The sequence below is a fragment of the Vigna angularis genome, chromosome 7 (assembly GCF_016808095.1).
Source record: "Vigna angularis cultivar LongXiaoDou No.4 chromosome 7, ASM1680809v1, whole genome shotgun sequence".
Classification (NCBI taxonomy): domain Eukaryota; kingdom Viridiplantae; phylum Streptophyta; class Magnoliopsida; order Fabales; family Fabaceae; genus Vigna; species Vigna angularis.
Window position 1 is genome coordinate 36,276,509 of NC_068976.1, and position 21,178 is coordinate 36,297,686.

The window sequence follows — 21,178 nt, forward strand, 5'->3', positions numbered from 1 at the left end:
ACTTTAATCTCCAATTTCTTGAAGATTTCCATAAAGCGCTCAAATTTCTTTTCCTTCCTATGATTCTTCTTTAGATGAGGATGGGGTTTTTCATATGATTTCTTCTTCTTTCCTCTCATCTTCTTTTTCTTCCTTTTCCTCTCCCTAAACTTTCTCTTTTTCTTTTCTCTTATTTTTTTCTTCCCTTTTCTTTTTCTTTTCAACTTCTTTATTTTCACACAAATTTTCTTTCTCTCTTCTCTCTCAACCACTTCTTTTTCTTTTTCTTCATCTTTATCTTTCTCACTCAACTCTTCTTTTTCTTTTCTCTCTATCTTTTCCTCATCTCCCCCTATTTTTTTCTCATCAAAAATCTTGTCACTTTCAATGACAATGACTTGACCTTCCTCCTTAGGGTTAACTTCAGTATTAACCTTAACGTTCAATCTCTGACTAATGTAACGAAGGTGCATCTCCATCCTTTTACATGATTCTTCAATGCTTTTCTGAGTAGAGGTGGAATTTTTCAAAAATCGTTGAAGGGTGTCATCAAAACTTTCTGATAGAGAGGGTTGTTGCTGCCATTGTTGTGGTGGTGGCCTATCAAATTCTTCTGCAGCTTCAGTACTTTTGTGAGGAAAATTAGATATCTGTATGTACTGTTGAACTGCCTCCTCCAACGTTATCCTTCTTCCCGATAGAGAGGATTTTTGCTGCCATTGTTGTGGTGGTCGATTCTTAAATTGTTCGACAGCTTGCCAAAATTGACTTTGATTCATGCTTGAGTGAGGTTCCCACCAATGGTTGAAATTCCCTTAGCAGAATTGAGTGCCCATGGAATTAAATTCATGACCAAATTGCATCCTGCAAACATTAGGCACAAAACTCTAAAAACAATTGTTAGCACAAAAAGATAGAAAAGAGAAGAACTAATCAAAGGATATAATTGAAAAGATAAGAAGATAGGAAATAAAAATAGAAAAATAAAAACAGAAAATAAAATAAAATAAAATAATAACCAAAAAATAAAATAAAATAAAATAAAAACTGAAAAATATAAACAGAAAATAAAATTTCAAAATTCAAAATTCAAGTCAAAGATAATCAATAATCAAACAAATAAACTAGTTAAACCACGAGTCCCCGACAACAACACCAAAAACATGATTACTAATTTATGAACACCGAAAACGACGCCACAAACTTGTTTAACAATCGGCAAGTGTGACCGAATCATATCAAGTAATAAAACTAGGTAAAACCAAGTATCGTTTTCCCAAAGGACTCACGGCCTAGTTAGTTATCTAATTTGTTGATTATTTAAGACTTGTGAACGATTGATTGTAAGTTTTTAATGCAAAAGACAATAATTAAACATGTATGCATGAGTTTGATCAATGGCAAAAAGAGTAAAACAAACACGTAATGAATTATATGGATGAGTATGTTGTTGGGGTTATCAATTTCATCTTGTCCACTCTCATATATTTTAGGAATTCATCAATCTTTTCATCAATGTTAATGCCACTCTCTAAATTACCTTGTCAAGAAGGCCTATCCTTAATTACGAGTTCATACAATTCCTAGCATCCCTAATAATTAATTCTGAAGTGCAGGAGCTTAAAGGCAACCAATATGCTATTGGGAGAAATTCCTCGGATCTAGATTTCCCCGTACGTTCCCATATCGACAAAATCAATAATCATAGCAATGAATGAGTTAAACAAAGCAAGCATTAAGCAAAGAGGAAAAACCCTAACTAATGATGAAAGAAAACATGTATCTTAAATTAAGATGTTAAAACATTAATTCCATATATGAGAGTTTCACAAGACTACATTGATTCCCCAACAACAATACAAGGTTTAGTTCACCATATTCATGGTGAATCTAGATGAACAATAATGAAAGAATGAAAGATAGAACCCTAGAAAGATGAGAAGGTAGCCTAAGCATCCAAGATCTTCCTCCAAGGGGTGGAAAAGTATGTGTTTGCTTTGTCTCCAGCCAAAGATACAAACCCTAGGAACCCTAAAGCTTATATACTATTCGTAAAATTACATAAAAGTGGGCCTAAGTCCAAAAGAGTGTCGCTCAGCGGTAAACTACCGCTCAGCGGTAAGTGCGTGAGTTGGTTCTTCCCCCTCAACGGCCTTTTCACCCCTCAACGGATCCAACGTGAGTTCCTGAGTGCCGCTCAACGGTAAACTGTCGCTGAGCGGTAGTTGCGACTTCTCCTTTTGTACTTTTTGATGTCTTTTCTGATTCCATCTCTATCCTTCTTCACTTTCACCGAATTCACCTTAAAACCTGCATAAAACACTGAAATCAAGCATAAACCTGTCCAGCTCTCTTATTTCCAAAAATATGAACAAAAGCATGATTTCAAGCTAGTTTCTAAGTGTTAAAGGTTGATTTTAGTATCAATTTTAAGCATGAAAATAACAGTTTTTCAACTGTTATCAATATTTCTGTAAGCAAATACACTAAATTGACACGTAAATGTTGTCTTCTCCTGGTCTTTTGGATCTACCACAATTTGATTGTATCCATAATATCCATCTAGGAAGCAATAAAAAGCCTGACCTGCCAATCTTTCCAGCATCTGATCCATAAAAGGAAGGGGAAAATGATCCTTTCTAGTGGCCTTATTTAACTTCCTGTAATCAATGCACATTTGTCATTCAGTAACAGTCCGAGTAGGAATAAGCTCATTCTTCTCATTATAGATTACTGTCATCCCACCTTTCTTTGGCACTACCTGTACTAGACTCACCCATTCTCTGTCAGAGATCGGATATATAATGCCAGTTTCCATAAGCTTCAATACTTCTTTTCTAACCACCTCCTTCATCACTAGATTTAACCTTTTCTGTGGTTGAGCACTTGGTCTATAGTCATCGTCCATAAATATTTTATGCATGTAGTAAGTTGGACTTATACCCTTGAGATTTGAGATTGACCACCCAATAGCTTCTTTGTTGGCTTTAAATATTTCCACCAACTTTTCTTCTTCTTCTTCAGGAAGCACTACTGCAATCAAGAGAAACGACAACAGTTATTTTCGTCCATAGACAGCAGTTCCTGAACCGAGGCATATACAGGCGAGGCAAAAAGCTACCCCTTTTTGCCTTGGTTGTGAACCGAGACAAAAAAGAATAGAATTTTGCCTCGGTTCAAACGTAGCCGAAGCATAAGGGTTTTCGCTTTTTCTAATTTTCTTTTTCAAATGATTTTTTGCCTCGGTTCCCTTTTGGACCGAGGAAGTATCTCGCAAAAGTTGCCGCAGGAAGAGCCACTACAGCTATGCTTCTTGAGTTTGGAGCTTTTATTATCAATCTACCATGGTAGAAAATGTTAATTAGGTACGTTAATTCAGCTACTTAAACAATATACAAATATGACTTTTTGAAGTTTAATCTAACCGTGAAGGAGTCATTTATGAGAAGGACAATAAAGGAAGGCAGGGTATAAAAAAATTAAAGGGACAATAAAGAAACATGAGCTTAAGAAAGAAAACTACTTTCTGACAAAAGTGTAAAAAGACAATCACTACACAAGACTGTAACCCCAACCAAGTTGACATGCATCAATCATTTGCACCACACCAAAATATTTGTTCAATATCCTATTCATTACACCTCTAACAATTTCCTTCTCATAAACCTAAACTAAATTATAACTGTTTTATACTTGAAAAAATGCCCTTGCTTATAATATGCGGCATGAAATTTCTTTCTAACTCATTACAACAAGTAGAAATGAGACACAATATTACCATGTCCTTAATTCTTTACATATTAGGCTGGTCACGTTCTCCAATAATGATGCTTCTGTGTTGTGGCAACCCATTCTAAGCCTTTCATTGTAGCCCACTCCAACTGCAACTTTCCACAGTGATGTACTTCTAAAGCTATAGTCCTTGGAGTGGAAGCCTCCACTTGTTGGCAGCTTGTAACTTTTAGTGTTGTCAATGGAACAAGTTTCTCTGGCAACTGCCCTTTCAGTTTGGGACAATCATGATGTTGTAGATGTGGAAAAGCACCTGTCACAACTTTACATTCCCATTTTCCTCATTGCATCATAAAGGAGAACTCTAATTTTTCCAGGGATTTAAATGAACAAGAGTTTTCCCATGAAAATCAGCATCAATGTTCACTATCTCATCACACCCTGAAATCATCAACTCCTTCAAAAATGGCAAAAGACCAAGAAGAGGAAAACGTTGGCAATTCTTACAGTTGTGCAACGATACCAGATTCAATAATGAATTATTGAGTAACCAATTAGGAAATTGTTTACCCACATAGTTACTTACTGACAACTTCTTCAAGCATTTTGAAGGTCGTAGATTCTCAATTACGTTCTCAACTTTTGTTGAATCAACAGGGGATCCAACAATAAACTTCCATGTTAACCCTACCCACGTAAGGTGTGGTTTATTCTTCAAATCTGCTTCTAATGCATCAGAGGGATTCTCAGTTCCATCTGGCTAGCAGCAATTCCATCTCTCAAGACGTTAATTATAGGATCCTAAAGTCTAAACCAACATGGCAGGATCTTCTCTTCATATGATTTTTGGCAGCAACTTAAGCATATGATGTGTCTCACAGCCTTGGACACTGCCTAGTTAGCAAGAACAGGGCCGTGGTTTTTTGTTATGCTAGGGCTTATTAATTCCAATAAGCTGAGAAAAACGAATATTACAGAGCAGAGGTGGTAATCGGTGATAGCTGAACTTCGCATGACCAAAGACAAAAAAGAAACAGAGAGATGTACCATCCTTTCTTGCACCATATAAACTTCATCAAGTATATCAAATTGGAAACATGTTTTATCATCTTTAGGATGTGTGATGGCTTTGAATACATCAAAATTCACTTCTTCATGTTGAACTCTTACTTTAAGATTGTCATTCTCCACATCAATTAAAACTCTAGCAGTCTTCATAAAAGGTGGCCCAAGGATAAGATGATAGCTCCAGCTTTGGTGCTATTCTGCAGATCCGTGAGCTTCCAGATAAATGGTGCAGAGGCAGCGGAAGAACAAAGTGAAACAGTTTAGATTGTGCAGTGGCAGAGTATGAATATGTGGAAAAAAGAGTTTGGATGAGGTGCTTTGGGGGAATGGTGCTAGCTCAGACGGCCTTCATCAATGGAAGGAAGCTAGAGGAGATTTGGTAGGAAGCACAGGGGTGACTTTCGGTGGGAGAAGAAGCTGGAAATTGCATCAGCAAATCTATTCTCTCAATTCATCAAAAGTGCACTACAAGCATTGCTTATGAGATTTTATAGATTAATCTCAAAGCCTTTTACACGTTTTCTTTAGATCTGAAATGTGAACAATGTGCTAAATGTGTGGCTTCTATAAAGCCTTATGAAACACGTTGACAATTGCATTTTACATGTGAAAAATGAAAAATTACTACTGCCACCCCATAGAAGGATAAGCACACCCCTTCTTGTGTGTAAATGTCCATTTTACCCCTGTCCATGTTTTGGCAATTTTGTAACATCTTCTTGTTCTCCAATTTTCCATCCAAAAATAGCAAATAGTATTTGACCTTGGGGAGAATACTCATCTTGGAGCTTTTTGGCCATTCCTCTTGTGATGGGTCCTATGGTGTTAGACCTTCTTGTATCATCCCCTCCCTCTTGAGAAGGATTTGCCCTCAAATCCAAAAGATCTTCATCTTCACTATCAAATCCTGCAAAAGGTTTAAGATCAGAGATATTGAAGGTAGCATGAACAGCATATTCAGGAGGAAGATCAAGTTGATATGCATTGTTATTAATCCTCCTGATCACTCTAAAGGGTCCATCTCCTCTAGGATTGAGTTTGGATTTTCTTAGTTGAGGAAATCTTTCCTTTCTAAGATGGATCCAAACTAAATCTCCTTCATTGAAGATTAACTCTTTCTTGCCCTTATTATGTTTCTTGGCATATTTCTCATTTTGTTGTTGAATTTGAATTTTAACCCTTTGATGTAAATCTTTAATAAATTTAGATTTAGATACCCCATCTTGATGAACAAAATCAATAGAATTTGGAAGGGGTATTAAATCCATAGGTGTCAAAGGATTAAAACCATAAACAACTTCAAAAGGAGACAATTTAGTAGTTCCATGAACTACTCTATTGTAGGCAAACTCAACATGAGGCAGGTACTCATCCCAAGATTTGTGATTTCCTTTAAGAACTACCCTTAGTAAAGTTGAAAGAGATCTATTGACTACTTCAGTTTGACCATCTGTTTGAGGATGGCAAGTAGTAGAAAAAGATAACTTAGTCCCTAATCTAGACCATAAGGTCCGCCAAAAGTGACTAAGAAATTTTGTATCTCTATCAGAAACTATTACCTTAGGTAACCCATGAAGTTTAACCACATCTCTAAAGAATAACTTTGCAATGTTGCTTGCATCATCTACTTTGTGGCAAGGTATAAAATGAGCCATTTTGCTAAATCTATCTACCACCACAAAGATAGAATCAAAACCCCTAGAAGTTTTAGGAAGACCTAACACAAAATCCATACTTATCTCTTCCCAAGGGGTGGAAGCAACATTCAAAGGAGTATACAGTCCATGAGGCATTGATTTAGATTTAGCTTCTAAACAAGTTATACACTTAAAGCAATGCCTTTGAACATCCCTTCTCATGTGAGGCCAAAAGAATTTTTCTTTCAACATGCCAAGGGTCTTTTCTACCCCAAAATGCCCCATTAATCCTCCCTCATGTGTCTCTTTAACAAGGAGTTTTCTATGTGATCCTTGGGGAATGCAAATTTTTCCTTCTTTAAAAAGATACCCCTCTTTCACATAGAATCCTCCTTGAGGCTTATTGAGACATTCCTCATAGATATGAGCAAAATCAGGATCTTGTGAATACAATTCAAGAATGTTATTAAATCCAAGAATTTGAGCTCCCAATGTGGCTAATAGATTAATTTTTCTTGACAAAGCATCAGCCACCACATTGGATTTTCCTTTCTTGTATTTAATAACATAAGTGAATTGTTCAATGAATTCCAACCACTTAGCATGTCTCTTTTGTAACTTGTGTTGACTCTTCAAATACTTAAGTGATTCATGATCACTATGAATGATAAACTCCTTGGCAACAAGGTAATGTTCCCAAGTTTGAAGAGCCCTCACAAGTGCATAGAGTTCCTTGTCATAGGTGGGGTAATTACAAGAGGCACCATGAAGTTTTTCACTAAAGTATGCAATTGGGTGTCCTTCTTGTAATAATACTGCACCTATGCCAAACCCTGAAGCATCACATTCTAGCTCAAAAGTTTTGGAAAAATTTGGCAAAGCTAGAATGGGTGCTTGTGTGAGCTTCTCTTTGAGTAGCTCAAAAGCTTTTTGTTGTTTATCCCCCCAATGGAATGTAACATCTTTTTTCACCAACTCATTGAGGGGTGAAGCAAGACTAGAGAAGTTAGGAACAAATCTTCTGTAAAAGCTGGCCAACCCATGGAAGCTCCTTACTTCTCCTACATTCTTTGGAGGAGGCCAATCTTGGATGGCCTTTATTTTTTCTGGGTCCACATGAACCCCATTGTTGGTGACCACAAATCCAAGAAATATGACACTATCAACACAAAAGGTACACTTGTCAAAGTTTGCAAACAATTTGTGTGTTCTAAGAATTGTTAAAACAACTCTCAAATGATTTTCATGAGTTTGCAAATTTTGACTATATATCAAGATGTCATCAAAGTAGACAACTACAAACTTCCCAATGCAATCCCTAAGGACATGATTCATAAGTCTCATGAATGTGCTTGGAGCATTTGTAAGACCAAAAGGCATAACTAGCCATTCATATAATCCAAACTTGGTCTTAAAGGCAGTTTTCCATTCATCACCTTCTTTAATTCTTATTTGGTGATAGCCACTTTTTAAATCTACCTTTGAAAATATTTGTGCTCCATGCAATTCATCCAACATATCATCAAGCCTAGGAATGGGATGTCTATACTTGATTGTGATGTTGTTGATAGCTCTACAGTCACAACACATGCGCCACTTCCCATCCTTTTTTGGAACAAGCAACACTGGTACAGCACATGGACTTAGACTCTTTTGAACTAAGCCTTTATCTAGCAACTCTTGGACTTGTGTCTCAATCTCCTTAGTTTCTTGGGGGTTGGTCCTATAGGCTGGCCTATTAGGAAGAACTGCCCCTGGAATGAAATCAATTTGATGTTCTATTCCTCTTATGGGTGGAAGCCCTTTTGGAATTTCTTGTGGGAATAGATCATCAAATTCTTTCTAAAGTTTTTGAATGGATGGAGAAAGAGTTGAAGTCTTTGATTCACTAGATGTACATGTAAGTGTCCCTTGACAAAGAATAAGATATGAAGGTTGCTCAACTTGAAGTGTATTGATTAAAGTCTTTTTGTTTAAAAGGACTTCATGTTGAGTGACCTTAGGTGGCACACTTGTTTCTATACCCTCCTTTCTTTTTGACTTTTTCTTTTGAGCATGTTCTTGCTTTCTTAAAGACTTCATTTGTGCTTGATCCTTAGCCACTTGGGTAGGAGTCAAAGGATGAAGCACAAACTTCTTGTCTTTTTGATGAATAGTGATGGTATTGGTTAGACCATGATGGATAGTTTGATGATCAAATTGCCATGGTCTCCCCAATAACACATGACATGCTTCCATGGGAACTATATCACATAAAACTTCATCTTTGAAGTTCCCAATGGAAAATGCCAATTTCACTTGATTCTTGACTATTATATCCCCATCTTCATTTAGCCAATGAAGTTTATAAGTTTTTGGATGGGGTATAATATCAAGCTTCAACTTCTCAACCAACCTTGTGCTACAACAATTGCAACAAGATCCACTATCAACAATGAGAGAACAATGATTTTCTTGAATTTTACATCTTGTGTGAAAGATGTTCTCTCTTTGTGATATGTGTTCAAGACTTGGTTGGTTGCTAAGTATCCTTCTCACCATGAGAAGTTGCCCATCATCAGCATATATTTCCTCTTCCCTCTCTTCTTCCTCACTCTCACTTGTACTAGTTGGGGTGTCACTTTCACTACTATAAATGTCCTTGCCTTTCAAAATAATGTTTCTTTTTGTAGGACATTGAGTAGCTACATGACCCCTTCCTAGACATTTGAAGCATTTGATTTCACTTGTTCTGGTGTGTGAGGGTGTTTCTTTCTTGGGTCTCTCTTCTATTTTGGCTAGAGGTTTAAATGGCTCTTTTTCTTTAAAAATTTTCTTTTCAAAAGTAGGTTGAACTTGAATTCTTTTAGAAGAAGATTTTCTCAAATTTTGTTGTTCTACCTTTATACACATTTGAACAAGATCATTCAAATCTCTATAAGGTAGAAGTTCAACCCTATCTCTTATGTCAAAATTGAGCCCACTTAAAAATCTAGCTAAAGTAATTTCTGGACCCTCCACTATGCCTGCCCTCATCATATACAACTCCATTTTTTGTCTATATTCCTCAACTGTCATAGACCTTTGTTGTAACCTTTGGAGTTTATCCATGAGTTCTCTATTGTAGTAGGAGGGAATGTGTCTCCTCCTAAGGGCAGACTTGAGATCATTCCAATAGTGGATGGGAGGGGCTTGATGTCTAAGCCTCTCTTTGACCAAAGCAGTCCACCAGTACATTGCATACCCTTGAAAGCTTAGGGTAGCTAGAGAGACCTTCCTCTCTTCACTCACCTGGTGGCATTCAAATAATTGTTCCACCTTCATCTCCCAATCAAGATAAGCCTCTACATTGTCCTTCCCATGGAAGTGAGGCAACACAACATTGAATTCTTTAGGGGGTGGGGGTGCATGAGAATTTCTCCTATGCCTTCTAGAAGTGGAAGGCTGATGAGGGTAATAATCACCCAGATTCATAGACATCCCTCCCTCTTGAGAGTTGTCACTCTGACTTCCCCTAGACTTACTTTTTCTGATCATTCTCAACTCATCTTGAATAACAGCATTTTGAAGCTCTCTATTGACTTTCTCTTCATTCATTTCTCTTCTTATTTCCTTGAATTCATTAACTAAAGTTTGAAGAGAAAAATGTTCTTTTTCACTATCACTAATCCTAGGAGAATGCCTTCTAGACATTATGATGGACTTAAATGTTATTCTTGAAATAAAGACTAGAGTTTTTCACTTGAAGCAATATTCCAGGTAAGGGAGGTGATTCACTAGGAATGCTTAAGTACCAAGCCTTTTCCTTGCCAAATATGCTTCTTGTTACTTACTAGAGTCCTTAGATCAAGATCACTCTTAAATCCACTTAAGTCTTAAAGACAACAAAGAAAACACAAAGTAAAGAAAAGATACAACCTAACTCTAAATTCGGACCCCTAAGAGAGCTTCCTATTCGCACAAGATATATATTATCTTAGTCGAAAATGGGACAAGCAATTAAAGTGAGGTCTCCTAGGTGAGGCTTAGAATTTGAATCTAAGACACACTCACCGTCTACCAATTTTAGAATGATGAGACTTTAAGTCAAGTTAGCAAATGAGTGAAGAACACTTATGAGCTCTTCCACTTCATTTGCTTGAAATGGCCAACTTACAAAAAGAACAAAAGAAAAGAAAACTGCTAATACAATTAGACTTTGCAAAAAGGAAAAGAGACAAGGGTTGACAATGCAACTTTGGCTTCTCTCAAATAAAACTGAGTGATTCTGGATGCAATCACGCAAGGCTCACAGTTGCAGCTAGGTGGAATTTAATTGGCAGCAATCAAACTGCTATTACAGTATCAGCAGCAGCTATGTTTCCAGCAATTCAATTTCTGCAGCACCGTAGTCACCATGCCTTGTGTTTCCATCAAATCTCCACTTCCTAGGAGGCTACCAATGATGAAGGATCTCTTGATAGCTCAATCCCATGTAATTATACCTCAACAGATTATAAATCAGCAGGAGATTAGAACAAGAAATGAAGCAACTGCACAGAATTGTCTCAGAAAAATTACTGCACTACAACACCTTTTATCAAACAGGTGGTAGGCCAGAAAGCCAATGACTGAAAATAAAGCAAGAAAAGGAGATGCAAACACGGAGGCACAGCAAAAAAGAACCTAGGAAAAGTTCTAGAGTATATTAATAAAGCAAGAAATCAAAACAAGCTGCAATGGACTCAAATTCGGAGACTATTAGAAATTGATCAAACTGTTTGATGAATTGTCTGAATGAACAATCAGTTTGGTGCACCAAATTTTGCAGATTCAACTTGCACTGGCCAATCAGCTTTTTAATTTGCAATATTTGTTTCTGTTATATTGTTTTTAATCATTGAATACGTTTGACCAAGCTTTTGCTAACAAGTTTAGATTATTGGATTGCACCAAAACAGTTTGTACAACTAGCCTTATAGTATGCAGCTTGCACCAACAAAAGAAGACTAAAACTGGTGGTTTAGAGAATAAAATTGTGCAGGGTTATTTCAATGTAAAATTTCTTTGCATAACCAATTTTAATTCATCAAATCAAACGTGTTGATACTGAAATTTGATGCAGAAACTTATGATAACAGATTTTGATTCATTCAACCCTTTTTATGCAGCAAAATGAAGAACTCAACCACCCAGATTTTAGTGCACTGAATCAAACGACCTTTGAACACTGAAATGTGTCCATATACAACATTTAAAACTTGTTAAAAGTGCTGGAATTAGTTAACAAGATGTTCAGCAGTGATCTAATACTGAAACAGAATAAAAAAAATACTGGACCAAGCAAAGCAGTGCAGTTCGGCCAACTGCAGATTAGATGCAATGTGAGTTTTCCAATGATGCTACTAAGCTTTTTGCAGAAGCAATTCAGTGTTTAGATGATGTGCATCAAGTACTAACTCAATTTGACATTCAATCACAGATCTAATTCACCAATTTCTTTCAAATAGACACACAAAACTATTTTACTGCTCAAAAATCTGAAACTGGAATTATTATCACAAATCATGCACTTGAGCTCCTACTGAGTTTGTCATAGCTCATTTAGTGTGCAGATAATGACAACTTCTTCAGTTTATTCAGATATAGTAGAGCACACAAAATTTAAACCAGATTTGAAGACAGCACTGTAAACACACATGACTGACATTACAGGAAAAGATGCTCAAACAAAAAAACTCAAACAACACAAATGGACCGATTAAAATGATGAGACACAATCAAAATAAAACTAGCACACAAGAACAGACTCAAACAGAACCTAATAACACCAGAAACTGAATACAACAGTGAAACAGATTCAAAGACAGTAAAAAAAAATATGATGACAGTGTGGAATTTTAAAAAGATACACTTAGCTCACTGGTGCACTTCGAACCTGGCTCTGAATACCACATGATAGCTCCAGCTTTGGTGCTATTCTGCAGATCCGTGAGCTTCCAGATAAATGGTGCAGAGGCAGCGGAAGAACAAAGTGAAACAGTTTAGATTGTGCAGTGGCAGAGTATGAATATGTGGAAAAAAGAGTTTGGATGAGGTGCTTTGGGGGAATGGTGCTAGCTCAGACGGCCTTCATCAATGGAAGGAAGCTAGAGGAGATTTGGTAGGAAGCACAGGGGTGACTTTCGGTGGGAGAAGAAGCTGGAAATTGCATCAGCAAATCTATTCTCTCAATTCATCAAAAGTGCACTACAAGCATTGCTTATGAGATTTTATAGATTAATCTCAAAGCCTTTTACACGTTTTCTTTAGATCTGAAATGTGAACAATGTGCTAAATGTGTGGCTTCTATAAAGCCTTATGAAACACGTTGACAATTGCATTTTACATGTGAAAAATGAAAAATTACTACTGCCACCCCATAGAAGGATAAGCACACCCCTTCTTGTGTGTAAATGTCCATTTTACCCCTGTCCATGTTTTGGCAATTTTGTAACATCTTCTTGTTCTCCAATTTTCCATCCAAAAATAGCAAATAGTATTTGACCTTGGGGAGAATACTCATCTTGGAGCTTTTTGGCCATTCCTCTTGTGATGGGTCCTATGGTGTTAGACCTTCTTGTATCATAAGAGGCACATCTCCATTCTCTTCCATGTCCATTATGACAACATCCACTAGAAATACAAAAATATCTACCTTCACCAGTACATCTTCAACCACCCTGTATGGGTATTTAAGAGACCTATCCATGAATTGCAGTGCCATTATAGTAGGTTTGAGTTTTAAACCTTCAATTCTTTAAAACATAGCAAGCGACATTAAATTAATGCTAGCTCCCAAATCAATCAATGCTCTTCCAACTTCCAATTCTCCAATGGTACACGTAACAGTAAAGCTTCCTGGATCTTTAAACTTTGTAGGTAATTTTTGTATGATTGTACTACAATTACCTTGCAGTTCAATGGTCTACTTCTCAATATATTTTCTTTTGTTTGTAAGTAGCTCCTTCAAAAGTTTTGCATATGCCGACATCTGTTGCAATGCTTCAGAGAAAGGTATAGTATTCTCTAGTTTTTTAAACATCTCCATGAACCGCTCAAACTGTTTTTCTTTCTCATTCCTTGAATAGATATTTGGATAAGGAAGTGGTTTTTCAACATCTTTTTCTTTTTTTCTCTCATTTACCTCTTTTTTCTTTTTTTCTTTCTCAATCCTCTCTTTTCACTCAAGTGTTTCTTTTTCACTGTCATTTTCTTTCTCTTTTCTCTATATTTTTCTCTCATCGATCACTCTGCCACTTCTAGTAACAATGGTCTTACACTCTTCCTTAAGATTAATTTTTGCATTCCTCTAAAAAATCTCCATCTTATTGACCAATTGCTCAATATGCATTTTCATACTTTTAAATGCAACCTCCACATTCTTACAATAAGTACGCTCATCTTCATGAATTATTGGAAAGTTCCTCAAGCTTTGTGGTTTTCTCAGATAGAGTAGGTTGTTGTTACCATCTTTGCTGCTGCCACTGAACCAGTGAAGCATTCTATATTTCTTGTGGCAATAAAGAAAGTTTCTTCGTCACTTCTTCCAACTATAGAGTGATAATTTTATTATGTGCAAGCAAGGCATCTTGATATTGCAATTGTAGGACTCCTTTTTGTTGAGGTGGAGCTCCTCTTTCACTATGCATCTCGTTGTCATTAGTAGCCATGTTGTCTATCAATTCAAAAGCTTCCTCTAGAGTCTTGCATTTGATATTACCTCCAGCTGAGGCATCTAGCATCAATTTGGTTTGTGAACCAAGACCTCCAAGGAAAAGAATGATTATTGTTGCTTCATCAAAGCCATGAGTGACGTCTTTCTCAAATAGCTCTTGTATATTTCTCATGCTTGACCTAGCGTTTCTGATAACTGTTGAAAAACTGTTATTTTTATACTTAAGTTTGACCTTAAAGACAACCTTTATGACTTAGAAACTAGCTTGGAATCATGTTTTTGTTGAAGTTTTAGGAATAAGAGAGTTGGACAGGTTTAATGCTTGATTTCCTTGTTTTTGTAGGTTTTGAGATGAATTGATTGAAATAAGTGAAGGAGCTAAGAGTTGGATTCAGAAAAGGAAGAAAAAAGTTCAAAAAAGGAAGAAGTCGCAAGTACAGCTCAACGCCATTTAATTGTTAGAGTTTTTCCTCTTTGCTCAAAGCATGCATTGTTTAACTCATTCGATGTCATGATCATTGATTTTGTCGATATGGACACATACGGGGAAATCTAGATTTGGGAATCTCTCCCAATAGTAGTATAAACCTAGACATAGGACTATGATGGTTGGTTGCCTTTAAGCTTCTGTTCACTATAATGCATGATTAATTGCTAGGGAGACAAGACATTGTAAACTAGTGATTATAATTAGGCTTTCTTCGCCGAGACATCGGGTTTAAGGTAATTTATAAAGTGGCATTAACAATTAATGAAGAAAGATGAATTCCTGAAGACATGAGAGTAGATAGGATGAAATTGATAAACCCCAACAACATAATCATCCATATATTTCAATTCACGTGTTTTGTTTCTTCTTACCATTGATCAATCCATGCATTCATATTTACTTTTAAGTGTTTACATTTAAATCTTAATCAATCGGTTTTGCAAGTCTTAGCTAATCAACAAACCACACAACTGTCTAGGTCGTGAGTCCTTTGGGAGAACGATACTTGGTCTTACCAGGTTTATTACTTGATACGATTCGGTTACACTTGCCGAGGGTTTATTACCAGATTTTTGATTAACTTTGACTTGATTTGTATATTTTTTATTTATCTTTTTATTTTTGTATCTTTAAGTTTATCTTTTTGGTTTTTGTTCTTATTTTTTTTTGTATTCCTAATTTTATTTGTTTTATCTTTCTATCTTCTATCTTTTTATTTTTCTTCTCTATCTTTTTGTGCTAACAAACTTTTCTAGGGTTTTGTTTTCTTGTGTATGCAGGAAGCAATTCGCACTAGAAGCAAGAAAAATTCAGAACCTCTTCTTGAAGTCTTGGACGAGAGTAGACGGAGGAGAAGAATCCGTACATCTAGAGAACTTTTCCCTCCTCCAGAAACACTCTTACAACCTTCACCGCAAAGGTCTAGCAAAAGCACTGAAAATATGGCAGAGGAGAATAATGGTAGACGAACTCTTGCAGATTACACCACTATGGTTGGCCCTCAACATTTTAACAGTATAGCAAGGCTAAGGGTCAATGCTGCAAACATGGAGGTGAAACTAGCATTGATACAACTAGTAAAGAGTAATCAATTCAATGGGCTATCACATGAAAGTCCATATGAGCATCTCACTACCTTTAATGAAATTTGTAACACCGTGAAGATAAATGGGGTGCCGGATGAAGCAATCAAGCTTAGCTTGTTTCCTTTCTCATTGAAAGGCAATGCTAAGCTTTGGTTACACTCTTTTCTAGAAGGAAGCTTTGCAGAGTGTGAAGCTGTGGTTGCAAAGTTTTTAAACAAATACTTCCCACAATCTAAAGTCAATAAAGGGAAGTGATGGGGCTGTCGCGACCCATCAAATTTGATGTTCATTAAAAATGCAGTATAGACTAGGAAGTGACTCCTAGGCCGTCTCTCAAGGACCAAATGTGGTTCGAGACTTAGGTCAAACACGTAGTGGGGGGGTTTTGAAAGCTTTTTTTTTTGTGATTCGAAGTGAATTAAATTAAAACTGGAAATTAAACACGACCGAACATAATTGAAAGCATTGAAATAAATGAACAAAACATGAAGATCAAACGGTCTCTAAAACAGGTGAGGAAAACTGGAAATGCAGAAAGATAAAGAAGTCGAACAAAATAGACAACATAGTGAACGAAACAATTAACCAAACATAATAGAGTGTATAGTGAACGAAAATAGTAAACTAAACGATCTTATATTAAACAAATTACAAACTGCATCTTGCGTTAACTTGAAAGCACCGATTGAATGCAACAGGTAAATAAAGAAACTCATATAATGCTATTAAATTGCAACATTCAGCTAACAAAGGAAATGCATATTGAAGTCATGTAGAGGGGGCACATCACTCCCGGAAACAGTAATGAAAACATGCTTGAACAGTAGAATAATATAAATTAGTAAACTATTTCAACCTAAAAGCATTTCAATATATAGAATAAAAGAAAATAATTCTCGGTCCAAGCGTTAATACAAATTGAAGAATCTATTGGAGCTCTCTTTTTCTCCCAACAAATTGAATTGAGCTTTAGCCGTGTGCATATTCTCTAAAGGTTGAATGAAAAGACCGCTTGTGTGTACCTACCTAATGAGTCACCGCCTATTCTCTTCTAAAAGCAAGGTTGCATGTGATAAAATAAAAAAGGAAAAGGTTTCTTCGACAATGCCAATTTGACAACGAATTAACAACGACACGTGGCGTTCTCTGATTTGCTGTTGTAATTGGGAATTTGAAAAGGAGAAAATCTGATTTGGAGGGCAGTTTCGGAATAAGCAGTTTCGTGCAGTTGGCGCCTAAGAGAGCCATTCACTTTCCCGAAACTGTGCGTCCACCATTCTAAACTCTGGGCAGGGCAAAAAAGACGGTCTTTAGGAAAACCTTGGAAAGTGAGTCCTTCGCAATCGTCTTTGCAACTATTGAAGTCCGACATTGAAGTGGTTTGTCTCCGTCGGCCATTGAAGTGTTGGTTGGAAGTGTATTGAAGAGGGAAGGGTTGTCAGATTTTGTCGAAAGGAGTGGTTTTTTGGGTGTGGCAGTAATGTACAAAGTTGGTTGTGTTCACTGTTAATGGGAAGGTATTTTGTATGCCCTTGTTCGCTTTTGCCATTTATGTATGTGGTTGTTTGGTTTTCCCTTTTTTATTGTGAGTTAGATTGTGTATGGTATGTTTGATGGCTGAGTTCAGGATTGGTGACTCCATGGTATGGCTACTTGCGTTTTCGAAGGAGTTTGAGTAATAGTAAGTTTATCAGCCTTTTCTATTGTAGGTGAATATTTTACAGACGCTATTATTAGAGTTCAAAATGGAATCCTCTAATAACAATGTAAGTAACAATGTAAGTAGACCGTAAACATGAATGCTTTCTTTGTTGTTTTTGTGAAGTGAATTGATTGTTATGATTTGGAAACTGTTTTATAGTGGCGCCTTCGAGCTTGGATAGATACATCGTACATTGCCAACATGAACTCGTTACTGGCAGCGACACATAAGATGCGCATTTTACAAACTCCGTTTAAGTGGTGTTTAGAAATTGTAGATCCTTTAGAGGTGAACCTAAAATTGTTGAAAAAGATGGTTCGTCGATGGGTTCCCCACCATCAATCGTTTAGAGTTAGCCAACATCTGGTGCCTTTCAATGTGCAGGATGTGTTCATGACTTTAGGGTTAGGAGTAGGGGGTTTGGATGTTCCTTTTGATGAATCAGTTGTGGGTAAAGTTGGTGAATCCTTTAATTCAAAATGTACGAAATTGAAAGACCTCATAGATATGTTCAATGTGCTTATAGGTAATGATGATAGTGAGGTAGATGTGGTGTGTCGCTTGTATGTATTAGTTTGTTTTGTGCTATTCTTTTTTCCTAGGAAGGCAAGATATGTGTCGAACATGCCTTGTTTAGTCTTAGATGACTTAGACAGTTTGTCTAGTTATGATTGGAGTAGTGTTGTACATAAATATCTTGTAGATAGTCTAAATAGATGTAATAAGAAACTACTTTCTGGATGGATTGCTGATTCATTGAGCATAAGTGGGAATGCTGTTGTTTTGCAGGTATGATTTATATTGGTTGTTTGTTGTATTAAGTCAATCCATAGTAATAACTGTTGTGATTAGTTTGATTGTTTTAACTGTAGCTTTGGGCGTATGAACGGCTTGGTTTGCATGATGATTGTTCTGCCAAGGAATTTCCGCGCGTTAGGCGATTTTCTTCGTTAAATTATACAACAAAAAAAATAGATGTTATGTTTAGGACTGCCGAGGTAAGTAACTTTGTTATGAACTTATGTAGTTATTTTTTATGATTTTTGCTGTTCTTATGTGATTGTTGTATATTTATTGTCATTGTCAAAGGTACAATTTGATTGGTACCTTAGTGAGAATGATTGTTTAAATCCCATCATACGTCGTGCTTTCAATTTGGATGAGGGATTGAGGCGTGAAGGTTCCAAGCGTGAAGAAAAACCAGCTGAAAATGAATATGATGAAAATTGGCTATTAGCCACTTTGGAAAAACTGAGAACAAACAACGCCAGGATAAGAAAAGTCAGAGATGAAATTGCGGCTGTTAGGAAGGTACTTGGTGATCGTTTAAAGTATCGAAAGGTGGAACAATTTCCTTCATTTCATGAACAACATGCAGATGAAAAAGATGAAGAACCTGCAGATGAAGAAGATGAACAAGTTGCAGATGACAAACCTGCTTCTACAACTGTTGAAGAAGAAGAACGAGTACCCCTTCACCATGCAGAACTTTTGACTGACATTGGCGATGGTGTTCATCATGGCGAAGGAGATGTCGTTGTACAACCATTTTGTTCAGGTCCTGAAGGTGTTGGTCATGTTGAAGGTGAGGGTAATGAAGGAGGTGCACATGTAGATGAAGAAAATGAAGAACCTGGACATGAAGAAAATGAAGAAGCTGGAGATGAAGAAAATGAAGAACCTGCAGATGAAGAACCAGCTTCTACAATGGTTGTACAAGAAAAAGGAGTAGCCGGTGATCATCCAATAGTTGTCATTGACGTTGGCGATGGTGTTGATGATGGTGAAGGAGAAGTGGATGTAGAACCCTTGAATGTACTGCCTTTGTGTTCTTTTGTTGGTGATCCAAAAATAGTGGTGGATTTGGATATGTTGTACCACGCAGTTACGCGAAGAGACATTCCACGGAGGTTTGTCAATAATAATTTTTTATAAGTTGTTGTTATCGGTAGTTGAATTTGTGGTCAATGATATTGGTAGCTGATTTAATGATGTTTTTTCAGGTACGTCTCTGAAATTATGTATCAACTGTTGAGCACAAGTGAATGTAGCTCTTTAGGGCCAAGGCAATGTGTAGACAACATGGTAATTATACAGTTGACTTTAATTACTACTGTCATTCTATTTAGAAAGTTCATAAATTTGATGTTGAAGTTCTTAATTGTTGTGTAGGCTTTAATTTTTGCAGCAACAATGTTCATGTACTTTGAAAAAAGGTTGACTGGAGTCATAAAGAGGATTGTATTCAGTCCTATGTTTGGGGTAAATGGTTTAAGTAGATGTTGTTGTTTTTTGGTAGGCTAGAATTTAACATTGACATGGTTGTTTAATGATGTTTTAATGTGAAATTGAAGACCCATGTCCTGCACGACTATAGGAAACGACCAGTGAATCAACATGTGTGGCAACTTCTTGACTACCAGCCATATTTTCGATACGATCTGGTTCGACTTCAGGCCTTATTGTCTGCTGATTGGGTGAGTAAGATGTACTTTGTAAGGAGATACTTGGTTTTTAATGTGGGTTACTATTTTGACATATTCCAAACAATCTGTAGGTGTTCATCCCAATTGTAAGTGATGGTCATTGGTGGTGTTATGCACTGAAGGTCTGCACTTTTCAGTTTTATGTCATAGACTCACTTGCCAATGGTATCAAAGGACGTTGTCGGATTGATAGAAGCATTGTAAGGTTTACCTTGATTAAAAATTTGTTTGGAAAATGAGTGCTGAAATCGTACTTTGTTTAAAGTCAGTGTTTTCTTTATTGTAACCGTACAGGCTCAAAATATTCAACGCTTTTGGGGTTTGTTGACGGATAAACTTGAAGAATCTAAGTGTCCTTTGTTAGTTCAGAAAGCCAACATCTCAGTCCAACCAAACACGTAATTTTATTTTACCAATGTGTTCAAAAATTTTGTGATTCCATTGACAAAATTAATGCATGTGTTTTTTAATTTGAACAGATACGATTGTGGTGTAATCATGATGAAAGCTATTGAAATTTGGGATGGAGAGGAGAAATATGATGGGAAAAGCATGCCTGATTATACAAATGTATGTTAAATTATGAATTTGTCAATAATACATTATTAGACCCTTGACATTGGTTATGAATTCCAATATGTTAATTTCAGGAAGAGTTGGCTGCGTTTAGGAAAAAGTATGTATGTGACTGGATCCTGGACGAGGACAACGTGCGAAGATTGGAGATGCTGCAACATTTTGGATTACTGTAGCATTAGAAATGTGTCCTTTGCTTACATTCTTCATGACTAGTAAAAGAATATACATTGTAGACAATTATACTATTGGAAGTGTATTACTTGGATTTATGTACATGTCAACTTGTTCGAGTAATAATGAAAACAGGTGAACTATTCGTAATATTCATTTTGGTTGTGTTTGTTTTTAGTTGGAGTGAGTTTATTCATTACCGTAAGTTCATCGCTGCTCCCCTATTTTCATTGAACAACTCCCCATTTAGTAGGTCGGATTAATTTGTTCCATTTCATTGAGATAGCATGAGGTGGTAGGTGGTTTTTTTGGCAACTTGTACCTCTGGCTGTAGTTATAAGGCAATGGGAAGGCAGGGGTAGGAAGGCAGTATTGGCCTTCTGTAATCGATTACAGTGACGCGTACCGAAAGTGCGTGGCTGGTCCCCTCTTATGATTGAGTTGCTCCCCACTTATGGGCTGGACCTAAGTACTTTGGCTTCATTGACACAGCATGACCTGGTTGCTGTTTTTCTTGGAAACGTGTACCTGTGGATGTAGTCATAAGGGAATGGGACAAGATTAGGGTGGCCCG

General features: G+C 36.7%; 1 protein-coding gene across 1 annotated transcript; it reads right to left on the reverse strand.

The window, feature by feature from the left end:
- Window positions 1-6,665: 6,665 nt before the first annotated feature.
- LOC128197915 (uncharacterized) lies at window positions 6,666-9,875 on the reverse strand (the record flags this gene model as incomplete). The annotated part of the gene is made up of 4 exons (XM_052880767.1): window positions 9,687-9,875; window positions 7,720-8,258; window positions 7,482-7,575; window positions 6,666-7,046 (listed from the first exon to the last, which is right to left on the reverse strand). Coding segments are annotated over exons 1-4 (1,203 nt in total), but the record flags the coding sequence as incomplete, so codon positions are not given.
- Window positions 9,876-21,178: the final 11,303 nt, after the last annotated feature.